At 41.5% G+C, this 25,751-nt stretch overlaps 1 protein-coding gene across 2 annotated transcripts in view; it reads left to right on the forward strand.

Moving 5' to 3' along the window:
• The window catches only part of ptbp3 (polypyrimidine tract binding protein 3), an 83,319-nt gene that overhangs the window by 20,361 nt on the left and 37,207 nt on the right, over positions 1–25,751 (forward strand). For both annotated transcript variants that reach the window (XM_061262418.1, XM_061262419.1), the window contains exon 2: positions 25,613–25,688. In XM_061262418.1, coding sequence (XP_061118402.1) covers positions 25,664–25,688 — 25 coding nt within the window. In that variant the 5' untranslated portion in view covers positions 25,613–25,663. The remainder of the gene's footprint in view (positions 1–25,612; positions 25,689–25,751) is intronic.

A 25,751-nucleotide genomic window follows, 5' to 3' on the forward strand; every position in this document is an offset into this window, starting at 1 on the left:
CCATGTATGGGTAATTGTTGGAGTGAACTAGGCTGTGTGTTGGGCTTGTGCATGTACGGACAATTCAAAGTTGTTTTGGGATTTATAACAGGAAATTGCGCACTGACAGGCGTACGCAAGGTGTTATAGATCGCAATATTTTTTGGCATACTTACATTTCCTCTTTTCTACATATGCCAACATTTAGTGTGGAATCCACGCAGAGTTTTATAAATGAGGCCCCTGATGAGCTGCCAGTGTAGATGGAAGTCAACGGCAGTTAAATTTCCCCTCTTCTCTCCTACTGCTGCCACCCTCTCACGTTGAGGGACTGTGCCTCCCACTTTTCTTCATGAGCATTTCCTCCTGGTCTCAGTTAATTCTGCGAAGAATGCCCTGGTCATATGACTGTGAAATCCTGTTATTCTCACCCTCTTTGCCTTACCGCACTTTCTGTACTGCAGGAGCAATCCTACCTGTAGCCATTTACACGAAAACCGTATGTCCATATGTGTGCGTGCGTGTGTGTGTGTGTGTGCATATGTGTATGTGTCTATAGTCCTATATGAAATTATTGGTTACTTGCATTTTGCTGTTAGGGCTGATCAGATTTATCTGGGAATTTAAGTTAGATAAAGTATTTTATGTAACCTACTTTTTTTACATGTGCTTTCAGGGGAGAAGGATTTGAGTAAATGTAAACTCACGTAGACAAAATTGTAGGGAACTGTAAAATGTAGCATTGTGGCTGCTCAAAGTAATTGTAATTACTTTGCAGTTCATTCCCAAATACTTTAAGGATATGGAAAGGATTGTGTCATGTGATGCCTGAGGAACAGGTTTGTGTGCAACAGCCTGGCCCAGCCTGTATGACCTCGGGGCTCATCCCTGCAGTGTGAGAGACACTGTACTCTGTGGTAAACACAGTTATCATTGTACACTGTGCTCATCAACAGTTATCATACTGTACTGTACTGATAAATGCAATTATAATTGCAATTATGCATTATAATTATAATTATAAATGCAATTATAATGCGGTTAGTCGTGGGTTGTTGTGGTTTCTTATAGTTGGTTATTGGTTGTGGGCTGTTGCAGTTGGTTGTGGTTTGTAGCAGTTGGTTGTGGTTTGTTGCGGTTGGTTGTGGTTTGTTGCGGTTGGTTGTGGTTTGTAGCGGTTGGTTTTGGGTCGTTGCGGTTGGTGGTGGTTTGTAGCGGTTGGTTGTGGTTTGTTGTGGTTGGTTGTGGGTTGTGGTTGGTTGAGCAGCAGCATGTCACTGGTATTAAGCCCTGTTAATCAGGTGTTTATTTATGTTTAACCTAGGACGTACACACAGTCTGGACTGGCTCTTCTGATTCGTACAATCTGGCACGAAAGAGATCCTAGAAAAACCTCAGCTAGAATTACCTCAGGTTTCACCACTATAAGATTTTGGTTCTTGAGGCAACATTTTGATATTTGGAAATATCAAATCATTTTGCCACAATACGATCTAAAACAATGCAATGTACTGTAGTAAGAAATGATCAATATATTTGATCCAGCCAACACAATCCTGTTACAATGTACATATCCAACCAAAGGTTAAGAATGCAATAACCTATTGATGTCACGTTTAACGGAACAAAAAATGGCAAACTGAGACATAAACAATGATGTTTGATGTCATTGGTGCTAGAGACCATAAGATAATGATAATTTTGTCTATGATTCATAAAGATAGTGATCAATTTTTGCATGTTGTATTGATTGGATTGATTGGATTGGATCTGGGATATAAATATCTGTCTGCTCTTTGCCTATCATATATCTGTTCTTTGTCAATGCTATATTCCCCTATAAGATTTCCGCTCTGAGAGAGTTTTAAATTCAGGTTATTTGTGCCCATTTTCTTATTTAGCTAGCTTCAGACATGCAAGATGAAATACAAATTAATGTAAATCTTTGGTTCTTTCAGAACCAGATGATCAACTTTGGTGCAATTATAGTAGATGCACAGATCAGCCACAACATTAAAACCACCTGCTTAAAACAGTTTTTTCATGATTAAAAAAACTTTAAACTGTATAAACTTGTCTATAAACACTTCATATTTTATTATATGATGTGTGTACTTATATAAGCAGATAATCATAAGTGAATTGCATTCAAAAGTTAAATTTTTAAATGAAAATCGAAATCTTGTAAACTCATTAGGAGGGGGGTGCATTGTTGTGTTATTGAAATATCTTGGTACGTACTAGTGTTCATGATGACATCTATCTTTACAGGTTCTCCAGGACCTGTAGAATTTTTCATATTTAAAAATAAATAAAACCACCCACCAAATTTCAAAATGCATGCGAGCTATTCCTACATAAGATTCACTACATGCAGTACCATGTAATTCCAATGGAGGGAAGAAGGGTGAAATTTATGTAGGATTAGATGTTAAGATTAGATCTAAGATTAGAAGTGTTTATAGAAATGTTTATACAGTTTAAAGCATTTTTAATAATGAAAAAACTGGTTTAAGCAGGTTATTTTAATGTTGTGGCTGATCAGTGTATATGAGGGCGCAGTTCAAACTAAGGAAAAACATGCTTTTTTTCTTATTTTTATGTGCCGTCTTCTTAACTTTTGCAAAAGTAATGACGCTGCCCTGAGAACATCGCAAGACAGCGGGTGAGATCAAACATAGCAACGTCCTCCTAAACTTCCTAAACGAACTAACAGACCTTGCTAAGGAAAATAAAACAATTTGAGACTATCTTGGATCTCCAGTGCTGCAGCAGGTGCGATAATTTTATTTTCTCCGGAATAACACTAGATAACCCAGAGGAATCAGTCAAACAATTTATGCAATCATCCCTGAAACTACCACCAGACACTGTAAACAAAATAACATTTCACCAAGTTCACCGCCTCAGTGCAAAAAATAACAACAACAAAAGACAAAGAGCAATTGTCGCAAAATTTGAACACTGCAAATCAATCATGAAGCAATTTCGGGAGAAGACTAGCCGCATTGACTGTGGACAAGCTCTATGTCGACGGACACCTCTATCGAGATCGCAACATCACCACTTGGCTCTAGTCGCCCCAAACATACAATAGTCCATACGCCAACATGAAAACAGAACTTTAAATGTACACCCTGCTGTCTCCTAAAACAAATGTCACACTTACTGCTGACTCTACAAACACTACCTATCTGTCTCTGTCTCTCTCTCCTCTCTCTTTCTCTCTGATTTTACCAGACCCTCTTTTTATGTTTAATACGTCTCTGCCTTTTATCTGTTTATGTCTATCTGTTAAAACTAGCCTGTGAAATGTGTGTAAAGGGGAATTTGTATCATGTTATAATTATGGTGAAGCTGCTTTATAGTGATTTCAGTATCTCTACTTCTTTTTCATTTTTATTTTTTACTTTTTATTCCTACAAGTCAGATCAAAATGTGACACAAACGCTGAAAACAAATGTTGACACGCCACATATTTATCAACATTTTTTGCACTCATACCTACTACATAGTCCTAACACACACAAACTTCTTCGCCCAACATATAACTGTAAAATTGATCCAACTGATATCAATTCTAAGAAAGGAGGTGTGTCAGTTTTAATAATTGAAACAGTTCCATTAATCCATAACGCCCCCATCTCTGATCCTGCAGGGCGATGTGTTATCACCAACGCCTCCATTAACAACAACAACTTAACTATTGCAATATACGGACCCAATAATGATGACCCTGCTTTCTTTTATTCATTCTTTGATTCACTATCCAGCCTATCCGATTCTACGATCATAATTTGAGGTCACTTCAATGCAGTTATTAATTGCACTCTAAATAGATCATCCACCACTGTGGCACTCCACAGAAACATTAAAACATTACATATGTGATTTTGGTCTTTTGGTCTGAAAAATCCATCTATCAGAGAATATTCACACTTTTCTCTGCCCCGTCAATCATTCTCTCGTATTGACTTTTTTCTCACCAGTAACTCAATTATAACCAATGTTTCAAATTTCAAAATTCATCCCATTATAATTAGTGATCATGTCCCTGTATCATTTAATTTAAACACCAAACAACTCAAACAACCCATTGCCAGATGGAGAAAGCACACTTATTCGCTTAAAGATCCTGAATTCAATACATTTTTCACAAGAGAGTGGGCATCCTTCATGGAAAAACGACTCTCCGGAAATCACATCCACTGTAACAGCAAAGGTAGTATTGAGAGGAAGAATTATATCATACTCACCACACTAGAAAAAACAGGAACAAGAACTTGAATAAAACCTGGAACAAAAAATCTAAGCACTGAATGACACTTATGCTAAAACCCCCAAGGAGCAAGCCCAGAAAGAATGAACAGAAACTAGCACAGCTAAACAATATAAACAAAATAAAGCAGTGTTTAATTAGAAAATTATTCCATTCTGTGAAAAAAGGTCATTTGATTAAAAAGTTAATTGGAGAGGGGAAAAACGTATAAAGAAGTGCAGCAAATTATAGGATGCTCAGCTAAAATGATCTCAAATGCTTTAAAATGGCAACAAAAACCCAAAATAAAACTACTGTTAAAACGGATCGAAGAATAGTCAGAATGGCAAAGATTCAGCCATTCATCAGCTCCAGAAAGATCAAAGATGATCTACCTGTAAGTGCTGTTACAGTCGGAAGACGTTTGATCGAAGCTAAGCTATCAGCAAGAAGCCCCCGTAAGGCACCATTTTTGAAAAAAGGGCATGTGAGGAATCGGTTAACTTCCTTTTCAGGTATAGTGGTCGTCGACAGTATGTCAAACGGCCCCCAGGTTCAAGCCACAGCACACTGTGAAGACAGTGAAGCATGGTGGCGCAAAAATCATGGTATGGGGATGTTTTTCATACTACGGTGTTGGGTTTGTATACCAGGGATCATGGATCAGTTTGAATACATCAAAATACTTGAAGAGATTATGTAGGGCGACATGGCTCAGGCAGTAAGAGCAGTCGTCTGGCAGTCGGTGGGTTACCGGTTCGATCACCCGCTCGGGCTGTGTCGAAGTGTCCCTGAGCAAGACACCTAAGCCCTAAATGTTCCTGACGAGCTGGTCAGTGCCTTGCATGGTATCCAATCGCCGTTGGTGTGTGAGTGTGTGTATGAATGGGTGAATGAGAAGCATCAATTGTACAGCGCTTTGGATAAAGGCGCTATATAAATGCCAACCATTTACCATTTACGATGTTGCCATGTGCCCATGAATGCCCCTGAAATGGGTGTTTCAACAAGACAACAACCGCAAACACATGAGTAAGCGAGCAAAATCTTGGTTCCAGACAAAAAGGATTGAGGCAATGGAGTGGCCAGCTCAACCCCGACAACTTGAAAACTTGTGGGGTGACATTAAAAGTGCAGTTCCTGAAGCAAAACCCAAAAATTCACAGGAACTGTGGAATGTAGTTTGTTCAGCCTGGGCCAAAATACCTGTCTCTAGGTGCCAGAAGCTGGTTGACTCGATGCAACGCAGATGCAGAGCAGTTATCAAAAACAATGGTTATGCAACTAAATATTAGTTCTGCAATTTAAAGTGAAGTTAAATCTTGAAAAATGTCTTCAGTTTATACAGTTTGAAGAGAGTTTGAAGAGAAACTGCCATTTTTTAATATTCAGATTAATATTCATTTTCTTTGCTTCCTGTAAAAGAATAATGCAGACTTGATAAGATTTGCTAATGCTTTGATTTGGAATTGAATGTGTAATGTTTCCACTACATTTGACATATTGAAATTGAAAAAAATATTTGCACTTTATTCGGTTTTTTTTAACACTATGCTATTTAGTGCTATTTATTTGAGCACAACTGTATATTCATTTTTGGTATACAATTTTACCACTGTTTTTTTAGAATGGTCCTTCAGTACTACTCATCTCAGTACTCTCTGCTCCAGCTACCACCCCCTATCACTCATCAACACAGATCTAAAAATGATCAGTAAAGCACTAGCCACCAGAATGGAAACCGTTAACTCATCACTAAACAATAATTGTATCATTAGACGGAGAAAAAGCATTTCATAGAGTAAAAAAAGTTTTTATTTGGAATGCTACACAAATTTGGTTTCTGAGAATTGTTCTTTCACTCAATAAAAATTCTCTATAGTTCACCAATCATCGAACCCCTCGCTGCTGCAATACATCAAAACAACAACATCAAGGGAATCCAAACCCTCAACACTCACCACAAGATTAGCGTCTTGTGGTGAGTGTTGAGGGTTTGGATTTGAGACACAGATTAACCTTTGTCTCAAACCACAAACTTCCGTTCACCCTGGAGCATGAAAGCACGGTAACGCAGAACATTTTGTTCATTAGTGGGACGCAGTTCATGGGGACATCTGACCTGTTACCTTCAACTGCTGATTAAACTATCTGACGTATGCCGATGGCATTTAGGTTGCAGTTCATAAATAGACATTAGGTGAATGTGCTGTACAAGTAGCTATACTACTGAAATGGTCTGATAGCTTTATGTACACTCAGAGCAGGAGAGAAAGGTGCCTGCGTGTGATAACAGACTAAAAAGGTAAGATTTAGCTTAGATTTAGCTAGCTTTAAATACTGTCTGCACATGGATATATAGAACTGTATGAAGTAAGAATGTATATAATTATACACAATAGAATTTTTTACGGAAACGAGTAATAGCCATTGGCAACGCGTGTGAATGGTAACTGAAAAACAGCCAGACACAGCACTACACATGATGTTGTTATTGTGCGACGACTTGCTAACAACTTAGCCGTAGCAATTAGCTTTTTAAATTTACCGATTTTTTTACAAGAAAAATTGGATGAAAGGCATTCTTTTTTCATATACAAACAAATGTCCAAATGTCATAATTTATTTGAAAGGATTTTTAAAAAATAGATTCCCCTATAGGCTGGAAGATGTTTTGATCCGGAAGTCTAGAACCATCGATATTTCCGAAGGGAATGTTGACACGACTTCTGAGGCCTATTGCAGCTTGGGACAACATTCAGTGAAAAATCTAAATAAAGTTGATTTCCCTAGTCTTGGAGTACCCATTCAAATAGCCAACGATAAGCAGTCAGAGCTGCTAGAAAGCTGTTCGGCTGCCTCGTCCCTCCCTCTCTCGCTCATACAATTCTTGACTGTAAATTCCGGTAAGGTTGAATTTCTGTAAGGTTGTATTAGCACCCATTACCTTCTGGGTAACATGGGCTGGAGATTCAAATTGATACATTATGTGAATGTACCTGTGCTGAGGGGATATATGTGCAGAGCAGATACCTGTGCAGAGGGGATACAGGTGCAGAGGGGCTACATGTGCAGAGGGGATACCTGTGCAGAGCAGAAACCTGTGCAGAGGGGATACCTGTGCAGAGCAGAAACCTGTGCAGAGGGGCTACAGGTGCAGAGGGAATACAGGTGCAGAGGGGATACCTATGCAGAGGGGATACCTGTGCAGATGGTGACAAAGGCCAGTCTCTCCTGCTCTTGGGTTTCTTCTTTATATCTCCCACAGTAAAACGGCAGTAAAACCACAGACCAGTGTCAGCTGGGTTGGTTTCACTCGCCCGTTCTCCATTACGGCATACAATATTAAAGGGAAACATACACCAGCTGTGGCCCTCCCTCTGTAACCCAGTTCCTGTTTCTTTAAGTCATTGTGTTTGCAAAGGCCAGCCGGCAGTGGAAAATGTGCAACCAGCAGACCGGGTGCGTTGTAGACAAGCAGTCCTCTGTTTCCCTGTTTGTGTGCATCTCAGATTAGGAAACCTGGATAACGCATATGGTTAAAAGGGAAACTACACAAAGCAGAATGCCTATGTTTGTTTTTTTAATATAATTTCTTTGTGGTAATTAGTGTAGCAGAAAGCACAATGGTGTGGGGCTGCCTCAGGTGTAGCTGCTCTGATTCCAGTCTGTCCCTTCTCGTTATCATACATAATGTATCATACATTATGTTGTTTTGTGTGTTTTTTTAATTGCATGGTGTAGCACCAGCGCTGATCTGAAGGCGCTAACGCTGTAGCAGCCCACATTTATCTGAAGCCAGCACTCACACACACACACTCTCTCTCTCTCTCTCTCTCTGTTACACACACACATACACACACACACAGGCTCTCCTGCCCTCACACACACACTCTCTCTCTATCTCTGACACACACACACACACACACACACACACACACAGGCTCTCCTGCCCTCACACACAGAGCCCTGCAGTTTCCTGTTCCTGTTTGAGCGGGCGTGTTGTGCTCAGCGACAATTCAGTTAGCCATGAGCGTGGTGACCATTGAGTTAGCCATGAGGTGTGGTGACCATTGAGTTAGCCATGAGTGTGTGGTGACCATTGAGTTAGCCATGAGGTGTGGTGACCATTGAGTTAGCCATGAGCGTGTTGTGACCATTGAGTTAGCCATGAGCGTGTGGTGACCATTGAGTTAGCCATGAGCGTGTGGTGACCATTGAGTTAGCCATGAGAGTGTGGTGACCATTGAGTTAGCCATGAGAGTGTGGTGACCATTGAGTTAGCCATGAGCGTGTGGTGACCATTGAGTTAGCCATGAGTGTGTGGTGACCATTGAGTTAGCCATGAGCGTGTTGTGACCATTGAGTTAGCCATGAGAGTGTTGTGACCATTGAGTTAGCCATGAGCGTGTTGTGCTCAGCGACAATTGAGTTAGCCATGAGCGTGTGGTGACCATTGAGTTAGCCATGAGAGTGTGGTGACCATTGAGTTAGCCATGAGCGTGTTGTGACCATTGAGTTAGCCATGAGCGTGTGGTGACCATTGAGTTAGCCACTAGAGTGTGGTGACCATTGAGTTAGCCATGAGCGTGTGGTGACCATTGAGTTAGCCATGAGAGTGTGGTGACCATTGAGTTAGCCATGAGAGTGTTGTGACCATTGAGTTAGCCATGAGCGTGTTGTGACCATTGAGTTAGCCATGAGCGTGTGGTGACCATTGAGTTAGCCATGAGAGTGTGGTGACCATTGAGTTAGCCATGAGAGTGTGGTGACCATTGAGTTAGCCATGAGAGTGTGGTGGCCATTGAGTTAGCCATGAGAGTGTGGTGGCCATTGAGTTAGCCATGAGAGTGTGGTGACCATTGAGTTAGCCATGAGCATGTTGTGCTCAGCGACAATTGAGTTAGCCATGAGCGTGTTGTGCTCAGCGACAATTGAGTTAGCCATGAGCGTGTGGTGACCATTGAGTTAGCCATGAACATGTGGTGACCATTGAGTTAGCCATAAGCGTGTGGTGACCATTGAGTTAGCCATGAGATTGTGGTGACCATTGAGTTAGCCATGAGAGTGTGGTGACCATTGAGTTAGCCATGAGAGTGTGGTGACCATTGAGTTAGCCATGAGAGTGTGGTGACCATTGAGTTAGCCATGAGAGTGTGGTGACCATTGAGTTAGCCATGAGCGTGTGGTGATCATTGAGTTAGCCATGAGAGTGTGGCGACCATTGAATTAGCCACCACTCTGGTGAAAGTATATAAGCCTATTGTCCCTGTGATGGACATTGCTAAAGGGGGAAATGTATCTGCCATAAACCCAACCCCCCTACAGAAGCATTTGTGTTTATAGTGTGTCATGCTTTCCATTTGTTCCTGTGGTTAATTTCTGTTTCCTATGCAATTTTATGAAAGTAGCCCCACTTTCTTCTTTTGGTTGCCAGAGCTATAATTAAGGTCCAATGCCTTAACCATGTGCCACCACGGCACCCAACCCTATTGTTTTTTATTTTATTTTATTTTATATAGGCTGCTGCCTGGCCTATTACTTCGTTTTGGACTGGTGAAAACTGCTGAACATTGGTATACCTGTTAAGGGTGATGCCTGCTACAATTGATAATGATTTTGCATTGATTGGTGGCACTATAGCATTCAGTCAAACATTCAATATTTAAACAATAATTTATTTTGAGCCATTTGTCATAGAAAGACAGGATTGGTCTTGTTAGATTCTCTCCTCATGCCAAACAAAAAGATATTGGACCATTAAAGTTTGTCTGGTTAGATTGTTTGCTATTCACACTGACAGGCAATGTGTGCCAAGTGTACCAAGTTTGGGGTAAATCGGCCAATAGGGGGCGTTATAGCAAACAAATGTTTGAAACCCCTGAACCAATTGCCGGATGAAGTTGAAATTTTGTATGCTGCATGTTGGTCAAAGGTTTTTTGAGAATCTTGGACAAAGACAAGTTGATTTCACAAACAAGATGGCTGGCATCCACCAATCAAATTTCAGAAGCCCTTCAACTGCCTTTTCTATCACTAATCATAATGAGACTTTGCAGTAATGTTTAGGATGTAGGAATTGGCAATCTCCATTAACATTACCCCAGTTTGCCAGATGATGATGGTGTAGCAAGCAACAAAGCGTTGTGGCCTATAACTCTTGAAATTTTGGGGATAGTGTCAAAATTATTCTAGCACCAAATTCCCTGGCTGCAGCTGAACAAAAAAACTGATTTCGACCAAAACTATTCACCATTTTGGATTTCTGCCGTTTAGATTTTAATAAAAGAACCTTTAACCCCATCCACGCCGCCCACTTTTGGTTGAGTTGTTGACGTCCCAAATTATTGTTGCATTCCTATTTAAGTTAATTTAAGTTGAATAAAAACTGTGAGGTAATAGCACCGCGAAAAAGATGGCGATGCCCGATACCCGTTGAAAAGACTCTCCGCTCGCGATAACAGCCTCTTATTTGCAAAGCAGGGTAATAAAACAGCAGGCTTCCCCATGCCTCATTAATGGCTTACAACGTTGATGGAGTCACAGACTGAGACAGAAATATGGTAAGAAATATGTTGACCGGATGTGCAATAAGTGAGCTAAGAAAAAAAAAAGGCATATTCTAACAATCCTTGATACCATTTCTCTATATCAAAAAATCATATCTGAATAAAAATATACAATTCAGAAGTTGCATGGATAAACACATTATTTTTTTTCTGAGCTCACTCTTATTGCACGTCAACATATTTCCGGTTTGTTAGGAATATAAGTTTGTTTTGAAATCATTAGATATCCCACCTGGTTATGAAGCTACAACTGTTTTCTGATTAACGTTGAAGTTTATTTCGTAATCAGAATTTCGTGTTCAGCCATTTTCTAGAAATGTTTTTGCCAGGACTATACCAGAGCAAATGGCATTTTGAACGAGTTGTTGCATAAATGCATTACTAGGTCAGTTCAGTACAGAACTTTCCAACAAACGATAATATGTCATATTCAAGTGACGGACAGTTTAGGAATATTGCTACATTTGCTTAGCAGAATGAATGTCCAGATGTGCGTAAAACATCAAGTGAGCGTTTGCGTTGGACTTGCTATAGACAAAGATATAAATTTACTGTCTAATGAGGCTAAGGGGCGCTCTGGTTAACCTAATTTTGAAATAAAGTTTTAAATGTGATGCAGGTTCATTAGGGTGACACATGCTTTATAAAACATACTCTCATATATGTGAATAAAACCCATGTATAGCTTAATTTCCTTTCACTTTTGCCTCACAAAATTGGGGTTAATAGAAAAGTAAGCCTTTCTGATCTTTCATGTGTCTGGACAAAAAGATATGCAACTGTTTCATATTTGGAGAGATTTGGGGACACTTGAGGACATCTGGTTGCAGTTGCAGATATCTTTACCAAATCTTCTAAACACATTGAGGTCAAGTTTGTACACAAATATGAAGTAATTCTAGGTTGGTCCTTGACTTAGAAATTGTGATATTCAGTGTTAAACGATAAAACATAAGGTGTTTTGTATTTTTATTTTGTGTACAGTGTATGTACAGTCTCTGACATAAATTTATTCTGCGTCTTCTTTAATTAAAGTCTTCAACTATGTGTGTGCGGTAAATAGTTTTTTGGATACTGACATTTTTATAGGACTAGTGAAATTGCCTACTCAGGGCCTAAAGTGGAAAGGGTAAAACAACACCTCCTCCTCAACTGTTTGAGCAATTTGCAGGAAATATGGCAGGAATCATCTTGTGACGAATACAGTTCCCTCCAAAAGTATTGGAACAGCAAGGCCAATTCCTTTGTTTTTTCAATACATTTAATACATTTTTGGTTGAGATAAACATGAATACCGGCGGCACAGATGGTGCAGTGGGTAGCACTGCCACCTCACAGCAAGGAGGTCCTGGGTTCGAATCCCCGTCGGCCGGGGACTCTTTGTGCGGAGTTTGCATGTTCTCCCCGTGTCTGTGTGGGTGTGCCCTGCGATGGACTGGCGACCTGTCCAGGGTGTATTCCTGCCTTTCGCCCAATGTATGCTGGGATAGGCTCCAGCCCCCCTGCGACCCTGTTCAGGATAAGCAGGTTAGGATAATAAATGAATGAATGAATGAATGATAAACATGAACACGAGACATGAGTTCTTAATTTCAGATTTTATTTCCTGGTATTTTCACCTAGATGTGTTAAACTAATTAGAACATAGCACCTTTGGTATTAGACAACCACATTTTTAGGTGAGCAAAATATTGGAACAGAGAGTATTTAAGTAAAAAAATGTAAAACACTTAATATTTGGTAGCATATTCCTTGCTTGCAATAACCGCATCAAGCCTGCCACCAATTGACATTACCAAACTGTGGCATTCTTCTTTTGTGATGCTTTTCCATGCTTTTACTGCAGCCTCTTTCAGGTTTTGTTTGTTTGTTTTTTTCCCTTCAATCTCCTCTTCAGGAGGTGAAATACATGCTCAACTGGGTGAAGATCTGGCCATGATGCTTCCTCCATCATTTAATCCTAGTCTCATGAGTCCATAATACTTTTGTGGCTTATTTCTGTACTTCTTTGCAAATTGTAATCTTGCCAATTCTTAGTACTGATGAGTGGTTTGCATATTGTGGTATAGCCTCTATATTGCTGCTATATTTAAAAGGTATATAAAGAAAGATGCTATATTAAAAAGCTTGGTTGCAGCTAGCCAATTTTTTTTTTTTTTTTTTTGGTGTGGCCTCTAATTGAGATAATAGCTCTAACTCCTGAATGCTAAATCCAATTCTTTATCAAAGCACCTATTGCTTCATGTTTTGTCGAATACGTGAATAGTTGGCACTATAGCAAACAAATCACCACTCCAATACCAAGTGCCTGGTCAGGTTGAACGGTAGGTCAGATGTCCTTTCAAAATCTATGAGGAAGTTGACTGCTCAAACAATTTGGCTGCCATCAGCCAATCAAATTTTGGCTGTATGCTGCTTGGACCTGGTGAATTAGCACTCACAGTTATATGTACTACTACTACTACTACTACTACTACTATTATTATTATTATTATTATTATTATGATGATTATTATTATTATCATTATTATTATGGATTATAATTATAGCATGGGGTTGGCCGTTTCTGTCCCTGTGCCAGCCTAGCCTGCCCAGGTGTGATCCCATCAGAGCCTCAGGGCTCAACGAGGACAGACGCTGTTCCCCGTCTCCTCTCCCTCTTTGCTCTCCTCTCAAATGCATCAGACAGGCCCCCTCAGGGCAGGTCTCCTTTCAGCGGCACTGCTTAATTGGAGTGAGCGGCTGGCTTTGTTTGTCCAGTCGTATCTGGTTACTGATGAAGGGCCAGCTTCAGTAATACATACCAGAGACAATGGAGGTGAGCAGCCACACACACAAACCCCACACACATATACACACACCACTCATACACACCCCACCCTGAGCGAGCGACAGACAGCCCACAGCCCAGCTGTACCTCTATACACCACACTGCCACTGTTTCTAGGGAGACAACCTGTTGAATCTCTCCCTCCCCCCTTACTCTCTCTCCCCCCACACTTATGATGATGGAGGTATCATTTTAGAAAGGCTATGGGATTTTCCAGTGATGGGTTGCTTGCCTGAGGTTAATTTGTTTATGCACAACAGATTTTATGCACCCCCTCCTCATATCTCTCTTCAACACGGAACATCTATCTCTACAGCAGTGTGTGTCTCTTTCGGTCACATAAAACACACACACATGCTCACCCTCCCTCTCCCTCTGTCCCTCTCTCTCTCCCACTCTCCCTCCCTCTCCCTCTCTCTCCCCCTCTCTCCCTCTCACTCTTGCACTTGCTTCTCTCCAGCTCTCTCTCTCTCACTGTCCCCCTCTAGGCCTGACTGCACTTCTTTTTCTCCCTCTTTCTCATTCCTTCTTCCCTCTCTCTTGGCTGTGCTGTCCATCATGCCACACACAGGACTAGACTGACATGCCGCCCACGTGTTACAGGTAAACTCTCTGTTTGAGTGTGAATGTCTGTTAATTGGGACCCAGAGCAACACGGTCAATAACTATGAGATGAATGTGTCTGTTGGGTGTTCTCCCTCAGCACCCTGTCACTCACCAGGTATCCGTGGCTGTTGTGTGTTTGTGAGGGTGTTGTCTTCTCTTCATGTCTATTGCCGGAGAGGACTCTGTTGAGTAGTTTTGTCAGCCTCTATCTGGCAACTCAAAACCATTTTACTCAAGGTTGAGAAAATGTACTTCTGGTCCTTTTATTTAGTTCTGTGCCTGGTAAAGGAGCCATTTTGACAGCTTGTTTGATCTGATCTGCTGGGCCGTTTCCACGGTGATGAACTGAGAATGTGATGATATATATATACATGATATATTCTCCCTTCTGCTGCTTTCTCAAACTTCAACTGTGATAAAGGGCAAAGTAAGGCTCTACTGTAGTATTTGTACATTTACTTATGTGTGACATTTATTTTGAACAGAATACAGACCGTATCGATCATCATTTTCTATACACACATATGTGGTGTTTGATTTATATCACAAATAGCTTACAATGGCATAAATTATCTGCTTTAAATATGTTCTTTTCAGCTCCACAATATAATCACTTATTCATATGAGCAAAAGGAATTTCCTCAAGGCAGACTCTAATGGAAATAAAGACTCTTCTGTAATTAATCTGTTTTCACCTCTGAGGTTAAATTTTGGCTTCCAATCTGCTTGCCCATTTTATGTTCTCCCGATTCCCCCAGAATCTCGTCCCTCCTCCATATCCAGCCTCCTCCTTTAATTGGATGGTAATTACATTTCTCTGTCGCAGGCCTGTGTGTTAGATTTACACAGGGCATGTAGACCAGGACAGAAATGCGGCTTGAACAAGCAGAGCAGGTTTGAGCACCAGGGTCTTGGTTACGAAAGAGGGACAGACATAGGTGAGGGAGAACAAGTGAGAGGAGAGAGAGAGTAAAGAAAGTGGCTGAATTCTGTGTGTGTGTGAGTGTGTGTATATGTGTTTGTGAGAGTGTGTATATATGTGTATGTGTGTGTATTTACATATATGTGTGTGTGTGTGTGTGTGTATGTGTGTGTGTGTGTGTACATGGAGAGAGTGTGCATGTGTGTGTGTACATGGAGAGAGTGTGTGTGTGTGTGTGTATGTGTGTGTGTGTGTGTACATGGAGAGAGTGTGTATGTGTGTGTGTACATGGAGAGTGTGTGTGTGTGTGTGTGTGTGTGTGTGTGTGTGTGTGTGTGTGTACATGGAGAGTGTGGGTGTGTGTGTGTGTGTGTTTGTGTGTGTGTGTGTGTTTAAATTGTTTATGTCACAGTTCCATCAGCTTCCTCTCTGTCAGTTTGAATGGCTCTGACTGACTGACTGAATTTGACCATGTTCCATGTTTTAACTGCATCTGAAAGGTATTTTGCATGGTTGAAATATAGCATGGTCTGATCTTCACTGTGGGGGGTCTACAGTAAAATGGCTGCCTGTTTCAACGGATAAAAACATGCAAATGCATTAACCCCTTAAGTATCGCCTCTTTTCTTTTCACAAGCTTGAGAATTACATAACCAAAATAAAATGGCAACTATTCTTGAAGCCTTTTGACTACAGGCATAATCCTGATGTCTTCTGAAAGGTAACCCTTTGGGGTTTGTTTTCCGAATTTCTCTTAAGTATTACTAAATGTTTTTGTAGGGTCCTCGCATGGGCCGCCAAATAACGTAGGGATTTTACTGTCTATGCCGCCAATTAATGTTATGTAGCAGTATAACTGCAAAAGGTAATCAATCTCATAAAATGACTGTTATCAGAAATATCTAACCACAAATTTAGTATTATAATTAATAATAAAAATAACCAATATCAATGATTAAACATACCAATAATCTGAAGGTTGGAAGTTCTTTGAAAGACTGATTTGATTCTGCTCTGATGTCTACGTGACAACAAAACAGACACCGGGTTTCATGAAATATATTTATTAAACAGACGTACAAACACAGAACATATATGGGGATGAACTAACGGGAAGTTAGTAGGATATGGTATGTTAGGATGTGTGTGTGTGCTCGCGCAGGCTCGCGTGTCCCTTGAACAAAGGAAAGGTGGGAGTAGCTAGTTTGGGTGGCTAGCTTGGGTAGTTAGCTTGGGTAGTGTGGGAGTGTTAGTGTTAGCTGTGAGAATTGTTGCATTGTGGGAAATGTGGTCTCTACAATTTGGAGATTCCAAAAGGACACATGGAAACTAAGTGATACTGTGGGTCTTTTGACATGTAGAATACTGTATTTTGTGTACATACACTTAGTGAGCACTTTATTAGGTAAACCTGCACACCAGCTTGTTAATGCGTATTTAATCAGTCAATCATATGGCAGCAATAAGTGGATAAAAGCATGCAGACATGGTCAAGAGGTTCAGCTGTTTTTCAGACCAATTGTCAGAATGGGTAAGAAATGTGATCCAAGTAACTTTGACTGTGGAATGATTATTGGTGCCAGGGTGGTTTGAGTATCTCAGAAACTTAGTATAATTCTATATGTTTTCTAATAAATTATCTATTTGACCTTTTGGTTTGGCTATTCTTAACTGAAATATCTGGTGGTGCTGATGTAGTAAGCCATGAAATATTTGAAAAGGAATTCCAAGCGGCACTATTTGCCATCATTTCTAAGTCTGAGCAGTATTATGAAACTTGTGTCAGACTGTATGCTTTCATGTTTTTCCCTGCTTTATTGGCAACGATATGGTGCTCCAAATTCGACACAAACCCCAATTTGAGAGTGACTTTTTGGGTACCACCCACCCCTTATTTAAGAGCCAATATCTCTAGAACAACAAATCAATGTTTTGGCTGTTTATTGCATATATATATAACATTTAGACAAAGTTTGAGCATAAATTGGAGTGGTCAACTCCCACGGAATGACCCCATATTCTATTCCACTTTACATAGCATATTCCAATTTACACACCCTATTCCAGTTTACATAGCCTGATCCATTTTACATACCCTATTCCACTTTACATAGCCTGATCCATTTTACATACCCTATTCCACTTTACATAGCCTATTCCACTTTACAAGGCCTAATTCACCTTATCCGTACTACTGCATGAGTCTTGGCACCCTGACTAAATGAAAGTAGCCGACTGATAAATTCTGTCATTGTGGAATGATTTTAGAAGTTTTTCAGTAACTCTGCTGGAGTTCTGTGAATCCTTTGTAAGCACAGCAACACTGCAGTTGTGACCGTTGGTATGTTTTCCTTTATCATCATTTATTCAGTGATAAACTGCCCTTTGAAGAGGTTTGCAGCTGAACCACAGAAAGATACCATTCCGTTTTTCTTTGTAAACTCACTTTTAATCCAGAAGAGAACAGGATTTAAGGTGAAAAATATGCAGGCCTAAGGTTATCCGGTTCTCTCAGTTTGCGGGATGACCCAAATACTGGTGGCTGGTGGATATTTCTGCGGTTTGGCTGAACCCTGTGACGGCTGTGTTCTGCCTCAGTCTGACGGCTGTGTTCTGCAACAGTCTGACGGCTGTGTTCTGCCTCAGTCTGACGGCTGTGTTCTGCCTCAGTCTGACGGCTGTGTTCTGTGTCAGTCTGACGGCTGTGTTCTGCCTCAGTCTGACGGCTGTGTTCTGCCTCAGTCTGACGGCTGTGTTCTGCCTCAGTCTGACGGCTGTGTTCTGCGTCAGTCTGACGGCTGTGTTCTGCCTCAGTCTGACGGCTGTGTTCTGCCTCAGTCTGACGGCTGTGTCCTGCGTCAGTCTGACGGCTGTGTCCTGTGTCAGTCTGACGGCTGTGTTCTGCCTCAGTCTGACGGCTGTGTTCTGTGTCAGTCTGACGGCCGTGTTCTGCCTCAGTCTGATGGCTGTGTTCTGCCTCAGTCTGATGGCTGTGTTCTGTGTCAGTCTGATGGCTGTGTTCTGCCTCAGTCTGACGGCTGTGTTTTTGGGGCTTTTTGGCTCTTGATAGCCATTTCTTCTGACACATTACAGCGGCACAGTTCATTGTAAATTAAACCTGATTGCCATTTTGGCTTCCACAACTAATGGAAAGTGATAGCCTGTGATATTGGCGCATTGTTAGAAAGCCTGCTCTGCATTGTCAAAACAAACGCTCAATTATACTGATGGTGGGATGCGGAATCCCTTATTTTGGCTGAAAAAGCGTATTACACTTGAGGACTTTTAGTCCTGACAAATATGATGGCCCTCCACTAAGGTGAATGGACCTCGAGTCTGACCTGCTTTTCTGCCCAAACAAGGTACTCCAGATCCTGGATAAATGCATATGGATCTAAAAGATCAGCTCAAAATATATTCACGACTAATTGATTATTTTGCTTTTGATGATTCCAATATTACACATTTCCACCTGTGTTGAGGTATACTGCAATTGCAGTGGGGGGAAAAAATTGAATAATGCTAGTCATGTAATGGATGTCTGAAGATTGTTTCTGTACAAAACATAACTTCTGAATTATGTTGTTGAAAAAATATTTGTTTGATATTTACATTCACTGCGCACTTTATTATGAACGCCTGTACACCTACTTATTCAAGCAATTATCTAATCAGCCAATCGTGTGGCAACAATGCAGTACATAAAATCTAGTAGATATGGGTCTGGAGCTTCAGGTAATGTTCAAATGAACCATCATATTGGGGAAAAAATTTAATCTCAGTAATTTTGACTGTGGTATGATTGTTGGCGCCAGACTGTGTTTTTTGTTTTGTGGGCTCGTTTTAGTTTTTCTCCTGGAATTTTCACGCATAACAGTCTCTAGAGTTTGCAGAGAATGGTGAGAAAAACAAAAAACATCCAGTGAGCAGCAGTTCTGAGGGCATAAATGTGTTGTTAATGAGAGAGATCAGTGGAGAAGGGCCAGACTGGCCAAAGCTGACAGGAAGGTGACAGTAATGCAAATAACCACACATTACAACAGTGGTATGCAGAAGACCATCTCTGAACACACATCATAACATCATAAGTGGATAGGCTACAGCAGTAGGAGTCTAAAAATTAAGTGTAATAACTACCTAATAAAGTGCTCACTGAGTGTATTTTAGACTTATTCAATCTTCTGTTGCTGTAGGTTATCCACTTAGAGGTCAGAAATGCTCTTCTGCATACCACTCTTATAATGACTGGTTGTTTTTTGCACTACTGTCACCTTCTAGTCAGCTTCAACCAGTCTGGCCCTTCTCCTCTGACCTCTCTCATTAACAATGCATTTCCCTAGAACTGCTGCTCACTGGATTTTTTTGTTTTTCACACCATTCTCTGCAAACTCTGCAAACTCTGCTCCATTCTCTGTGTGTGAAAATCCCAGGAAATCAGCAGTTTCTCAAATCACCCTGTCTGGCACCAACAGTGATTCCACGGTCAAATTCACATTTCTTCCCTATTCTGACATTTGGTCTGAAAGCTGAACCTCATGACCATGTCTGCATGCTTTTATACATTTTGTTTCTGCCACATGATTGGCGGATTAAATATTTGCATTAACAAGCTGGTTTCCAAGTTTACCTAATAAAGTACCTAATAGAGTGTATATATTTTTTTAGATTTCATTAAAGTTTTAAGTTTAAACTGTTATAACTGCATGGAACATGGAACAGTTAACTGCGCTATACGTTATATTTGCATTATTTCACTAAATTTAAGGAGAAAATGATTGTCATATTTGTCATCACCGAAAAATAAAAGGAGGTGGAAGAATTGCAGATGCGTCATTCTGATGACATGACTACTACGACTGCTGGTCTATACAACGTGGCTGCCAGGTCTAGTGTATAGGCCTATGTTGCAAATCCTTTGTGCTTCCCATACACAGGTAGGCTTTCTGACCAATTGCAGGCTCTTTTTTCAAATGTGCTTTGAGGAATAATTTCCTGTTTCCTACACAAACACAGCTGCGACTGTTGGGCCACATCACAGACTCTTTTATTGGTGCAGCATCTAACACTCACAACTTCATCTGTGGCTGGTATAACACATGTCAGAAGCAGCAGGACACAAGCAGTTAGTTCCTCAGAAGGAATCAAATCCGCCATTTTGAGTCTCTGCCCCGCAAAGCAACACAACTCATTGTTCAGCCACCTTAGCAACCATCAAAAAGTTGAGTATGATGAATGTATGAAGATAAGGGAGTTTTCGGTTGATTTAAAGAAAATGAATGAAATCCGCTAAATGTTATGTGAAAGGTGCTTTCAGATGTGTATACATTTAATGCTATTATAATACCTTTCTGCATATTACTTTATAAAGACCCAAGATTTTTAGAACTGGAAATAAAAGAATAAAAGAAAGATAGTCTGGTAATAATCTCCTTGCAGAAAGGGAATTATAATGTTTTATTGCTATGCAGTACAATTTTGTTTTGGAAATGGGAGGCATATCTGCCCACTAGTCTTTGGAGAATCACCTGGAAAAGCCAAGCAGCTGTAGCTATTTTGATGATATTTTGATATTTTGATGATGTGATGAAGGCAATAAAAAACATTGTCTGCTCACATGTCAGCATATGCGCTTCATTAATTTTTTTATGTGAGAAAGAGACGGCCAATAAATTACTCTTTAGATATGCATCCCGTTTCCTCGCCGGAATTGGTCTGATGAAGTAGCAGCCGCAAAATATCTAATTGCTACTGGGTGTCTGGCACACTAATTAAAGACACTTAGTGGTAATGGCAGCAGAAAGAGGACATGGCACGGCCAGCTAATTTAAGTGGAGAAGGAGCCTGGCAGGGCATGACCTCTGACCTCAGAGATGGGTGTTGGGAAATGGAGTCAGGGGTGGGGATCTCAGTGTGTAACCTCTCTGTGCTCTGTCATTATGGCCGTCACTGCAGGTCAGAGAGAGAGGGGGGTTTGTGCCATGTCTTTCATCTGCCAGACGAAATGTCAAAGACATTACAGAAGTGTTCAGCTATAAAGGTTAAAGAGGTTGCATCGTTTTTGCATTTTCATACTTCACTGGTTGCAATTTGAATATAATACAGGTTTTTTTTTTATTTGATAAGAGCGTTTTCTCAGGAGGAAGAGTGAGTGTCGGAAGACGCAGAGGAGAATAAGACGACAGGCAAATCCGTCTTGTTAGAGCTGCATAGCTGAACTCCTTTCTTATATTTGAAGAGATGTCAACTTTTTGCTTTGTCAGCATAAATTTTCATCTCCCATTGAAAAGTGAAGGCTGAGATATTTTAACTCTATCTATGACAGATTGGGGTATTAATACCTTTTTTAAATTGGCACTGGGAATTGCTGGACTTCTAAGAGCCACTGCTCCTCATGAAACAATTCTGGGCCTTTCTTCTTTCCCTACAAAGCATTAAGAAACATCAGAAAGTCCTTGAGTGCTAAGCACTCCAGCCCACAGTACTAATGGAGATACAGCTGTATGATTATGTCTCTATACATTTACATTTTACATTTTAGTCATTTGGCAGACGCTTTTAATCCAAAGCGACTTACAAGTGCGTAGGTTCTACCATAAGTCAGAGCATCACATCCAGAAACTAGCAAAATACACAGGAAATGCTGTTCTAAATATAGTTGTCATCAGAAGTGCATTTTTTTTATTTTTTGGGGGGGGGGGGGTTAGACAAGGATAGGGATAGGAGGGGCAGGGGAAATCAGGAGGGAGGACTAAGGTAGAGTTTGAAAAGGTGGGTTTTGAGTCTGCGTCGAAATAGGGGGAGGGATTCTGCTGTTCTGACAGTGGTAGGCAAGTCATTCCACCACTGAGGAACCAGAACGGAAAACAGGCGTGAACGAGCAGCTCGACCGCCAGGTGCACGTAGAGAGGGAACCGTAAGGCGACCAGAGCTGGCAGACCGGAGTGGTCTAGCTGGGGAGTAGGGAGTGATCAGGGATTGTATGTAAGGTGGGGCAGTCCCCATAGCAGCCTGAAATGCCAACACTAGGGCCTTGAAACGGATGCGTGCGGCAATAGGAAGCCAGTGGAGGCCAATGAGAAGCGGGGTGACATGAGCCGACCTGGGCTGACTGGTGATCAGGCGGGCTGCAGCATTCTGGACCAGCTGGAGGGGCTTGATGGCACATGCTGGGAGACCGGCTAGGAGGGAGTTGCAGTAATCCAGGCGGGAAATGACGAGCGCCTGGACTAGGAGCTGGGTGGCTTTCTCAGTCAGGAGATGACGGATACGGCGTATATTATACAGAAAGAACCTGCAGGTTCTGGCAGAGGAGGATACTTGCGGAGCCAGGGTGAGGCAGTTATCAAGAGTCACCCCAAGATTCTTTGCCGTACGGGAGGAGGAAACTACAAAGTCCTCAACAGTCAATGAGAGGTCGATTGACGGAGAGGACTTAGCAGGGATGTAGAGAAGCTCAGTTTTGGCAAGGTTGAGCTTCAGGTGATGGGAAGTCATCCACGCAGAGATATCAGCCAAGCAGGCAGAGATCCGTGTGGTGATTTGGGTGTCGGGGGGGAAGGAAATGAAGAGTTGGGTGTCATCAGCGTAGGAATGATAAGAAAAGCCGTGGGAAGAGATAACAGAACCAAGAGACATGGTGTATAGCGAGAAGAGGAGAGGCCCAAGAACCGAGCCCTGCGGGACTCCAGTTCGTAGGGGTTGAGGGTCGGAGACTGCGCCCCTCCAAGTCACCTGGTAGGAGCGACCAGAGAGGTAGGAGGAAAACCAAGCGAGTGCAGAACCTGTGACACCCATCCCAGACATGAGAGCAGAATCTCATGGTTGACTGTATCGAAGGCGGCTGACAGGTCGAGGAAGATGAGGACAGAGGAGAGGGATTTTGCTTTAGCAGAGTGGAGTGCCTCAGTGACCGCGAGCAGGGCGGTTTCAGTGGAGTGGCCACTCTTGAAGCCAGACTGGTTGGGGTCATGGAAATTGTTCTGGAGAAGATAAGTGGACAGTTGGGAGCAGACCGCCCGTTCCAGAGTTTTAGCGAGAAAGGGAAGAAGAGAGACATGCCGGTAGTTGTTCAGGGCAGAGGGGTCAAGAGTAGGTTTTTTGAGCAGGGGACTGACTCTGGCCCTCTTCAGGGAAGAGGGCATGGTGCCGGAAGAGAGGGAGGTGTTGATTAGAGAGGAGAGAAAAGGGAGAATGTCATCAGATATAGATTGTAGGAGGGGAGAGGGGAAGGGGTCAAGAGGACAGGTGGTTGGGCGGTGGGAAGTAAGGAGTTTCAGTGTGTCGGCGTCAGAGAGGGGAGAAAAGGAGGTTAGGGAGTTGGGGAGGGTAGGAGGGTCAGCAGGGGTGGAGGGTTGGGAGAAGGAATTGCGAATAGCATCGACCTTCTTTTCAAAGAAGGAGACAAAGTCATCAGGTGTGAGTGATGAGGGGGGTGGGGGGGGATTTCTATACACTGAAATGTGTTTCTACACCAACATTGTCCAACCCAGGATACATTTTCAGCTAGTTTTGGATTTACTTCATTTCCTTGCATGTGTGTTTATCTTTTTATAAACCATGTGATACACAAGGGGCAAATTAGAAACTTTTGCACCCTTTTTATACCCATGTATTTTTTTTACTTTTTTGTTGTATTTCCATTTATATTCAGTAACTGGCAGTGAATCCCTTCACAGCTCACAATGATCTTTCAGCTGAACTTCACATGGGAAATCAGGGTTCTGAGCTAAAAATCCCACTAGCCCCCCCGGTTAGCCCCCTTGTACATCCAAACTGCACTATGGACCAGTGGATATGAAGTCTTTGAAAAGTCAAATGTAATAGGAATAGTGTAAATTGTAGTGAGGATATAATGTGAGTTATAGGGAGGATAGAGTGTGAGTTGAAAGCAGAATATAAAGTGAGTTGTAGGGGGGATATAGTGGGAGTTGTAGGGGGGATATAGTGGGAGTTGTAAGGGGGATAGAGTGTGAATTGTAGGGGGGATAGTGTGGGAGTTGTAGGGGGCATATAGTGTGAATTGTAGGGGGGATATTGTGGGAGTTGTACGGGGGATATAGTGTGAATTGTAGGGGGGATATTTTGGGAGTTGTAGGGGGGATATAGTGTGAATTGTAGGGGGGATATTGTGGGAGTTGTAGGGGGATATTGTGTGAATTGTAGGGGGGATAGAGTGTGAGTTGAAGGGAGAATATAAAGTGAGTTGTAGGGGGGATATTGTGGGAGTTGAAGGGAGAATATAATGTGAGTTGTAGGGGGGGATATTGTGGGAGTTGTACGGGGGATATTGTGGGAGTTCTAGGTGGGTTATTAAGTGAGTTATTGGGAGGATGTAGTGTGTGTTGTAGGGGGGGTTATTAACTGAGTTGTTGGTGTGGTATTAAGTGAGTTGTAGGGAGGATCTACTGTGAGTTGTAGGGAGGATCTACTGTGAGTTGTAGGGAGGATATAGTGTGAGTTGTAGGGAGGATCTAGTGTGAGTTGTAGGGAGGATCTAGTGTGAGTTGTAGGGAGGATATAGCGTGAGTTGTGAAGTTTGGCCCTGAAAGAGTAAGACTTCACATGGGGAGGAAGTTAATTAATGAAGTATTCCCTCTGGTCTGACGATCATGCACAGGAAATGAAAGGCCAAGGAAAACATTTCCTCTGTAGGTCTGCAGCAATGCAGAGTCTATATGCCGTTCTTTAGCCCAACCCTGACCAAAATTTCCCGTAAATATTTATTTTTACACGGTGAAGTGCCATTTGAATTAATCCACCCAATGCCATTTGAATTAATCCACAATAAGCCCAAGGCCCAAAACTGATGCCTTGCAACAACAAACTCTTCATAAACAATTTTTTTTTTTCTTCGAAATTGTCCTTCACCATGGTGCATGGCAGAAGTCTTTTTGTTTTCTTAGCATGTGAAGGCCACTCTATGACCTTCAAAACATGCAGGGTAACTGGGTAACGCACCAGCGTAAGATCATTTATCCCAGTGTGGGTGTTTATGGCATTACAGCGTGTACATGCATAGTACTGGTGTTTCCTTTTTTTTCTTTTTTTCTTTCAAATGGGGAAACACCTGTCTTCCTATTGCCCAGCTCTGATACATGTTTTGGGCATGACTTATTCTGGATTCAGTACATTTTACATTCTACTCTCCAAGAGATACTTCATATGAATTGCAGTAAATGTGTTTGGAAACACATATTTTCAGTTATTATTAAACAGTGTCTGTTTATAATAGTATTATAAACTCAATGATTAATATTGAAGTGAAATTGTCAACAGTTGCCATAAAATTTGTAGATATGTTTTCACATTATCACTTTGGCCAAAATCAGCTGAACGTAAATGATTGGATATGAGTACTTGACTTCATTGGCTGAGTGTCAACTTTTACTGGTGTGGCAACAGTTTGCCGACCGTGTGACCAACGGGTTTCCCCGTTTTTTGTCTTTCAGTGGGGATCTGAGGAGCCTCTTTCTGCTGGTTTCACGTGTGGCCCTTCTACCATGAGCAATTCCACTCCATCTACAGGTACTACACATTCCCTCTTAAACCAGTTTCTTGGTTGGAGGTTTCTTAGTAGAAATTAAGAAG

Source organism: Conger conger, chromosome 12, assembly GCF_963514075.1.
Source record: "Conger conger chromosome 12, fConCon1.1, whole genome shotgun sequence".
In the NCBI taxonomy this organism is placed as follows: Eukaryota; Metazoa; Chordata; class Actinopteri; order Anguilliformes; family Congridae; genus Conger; species Conger conger.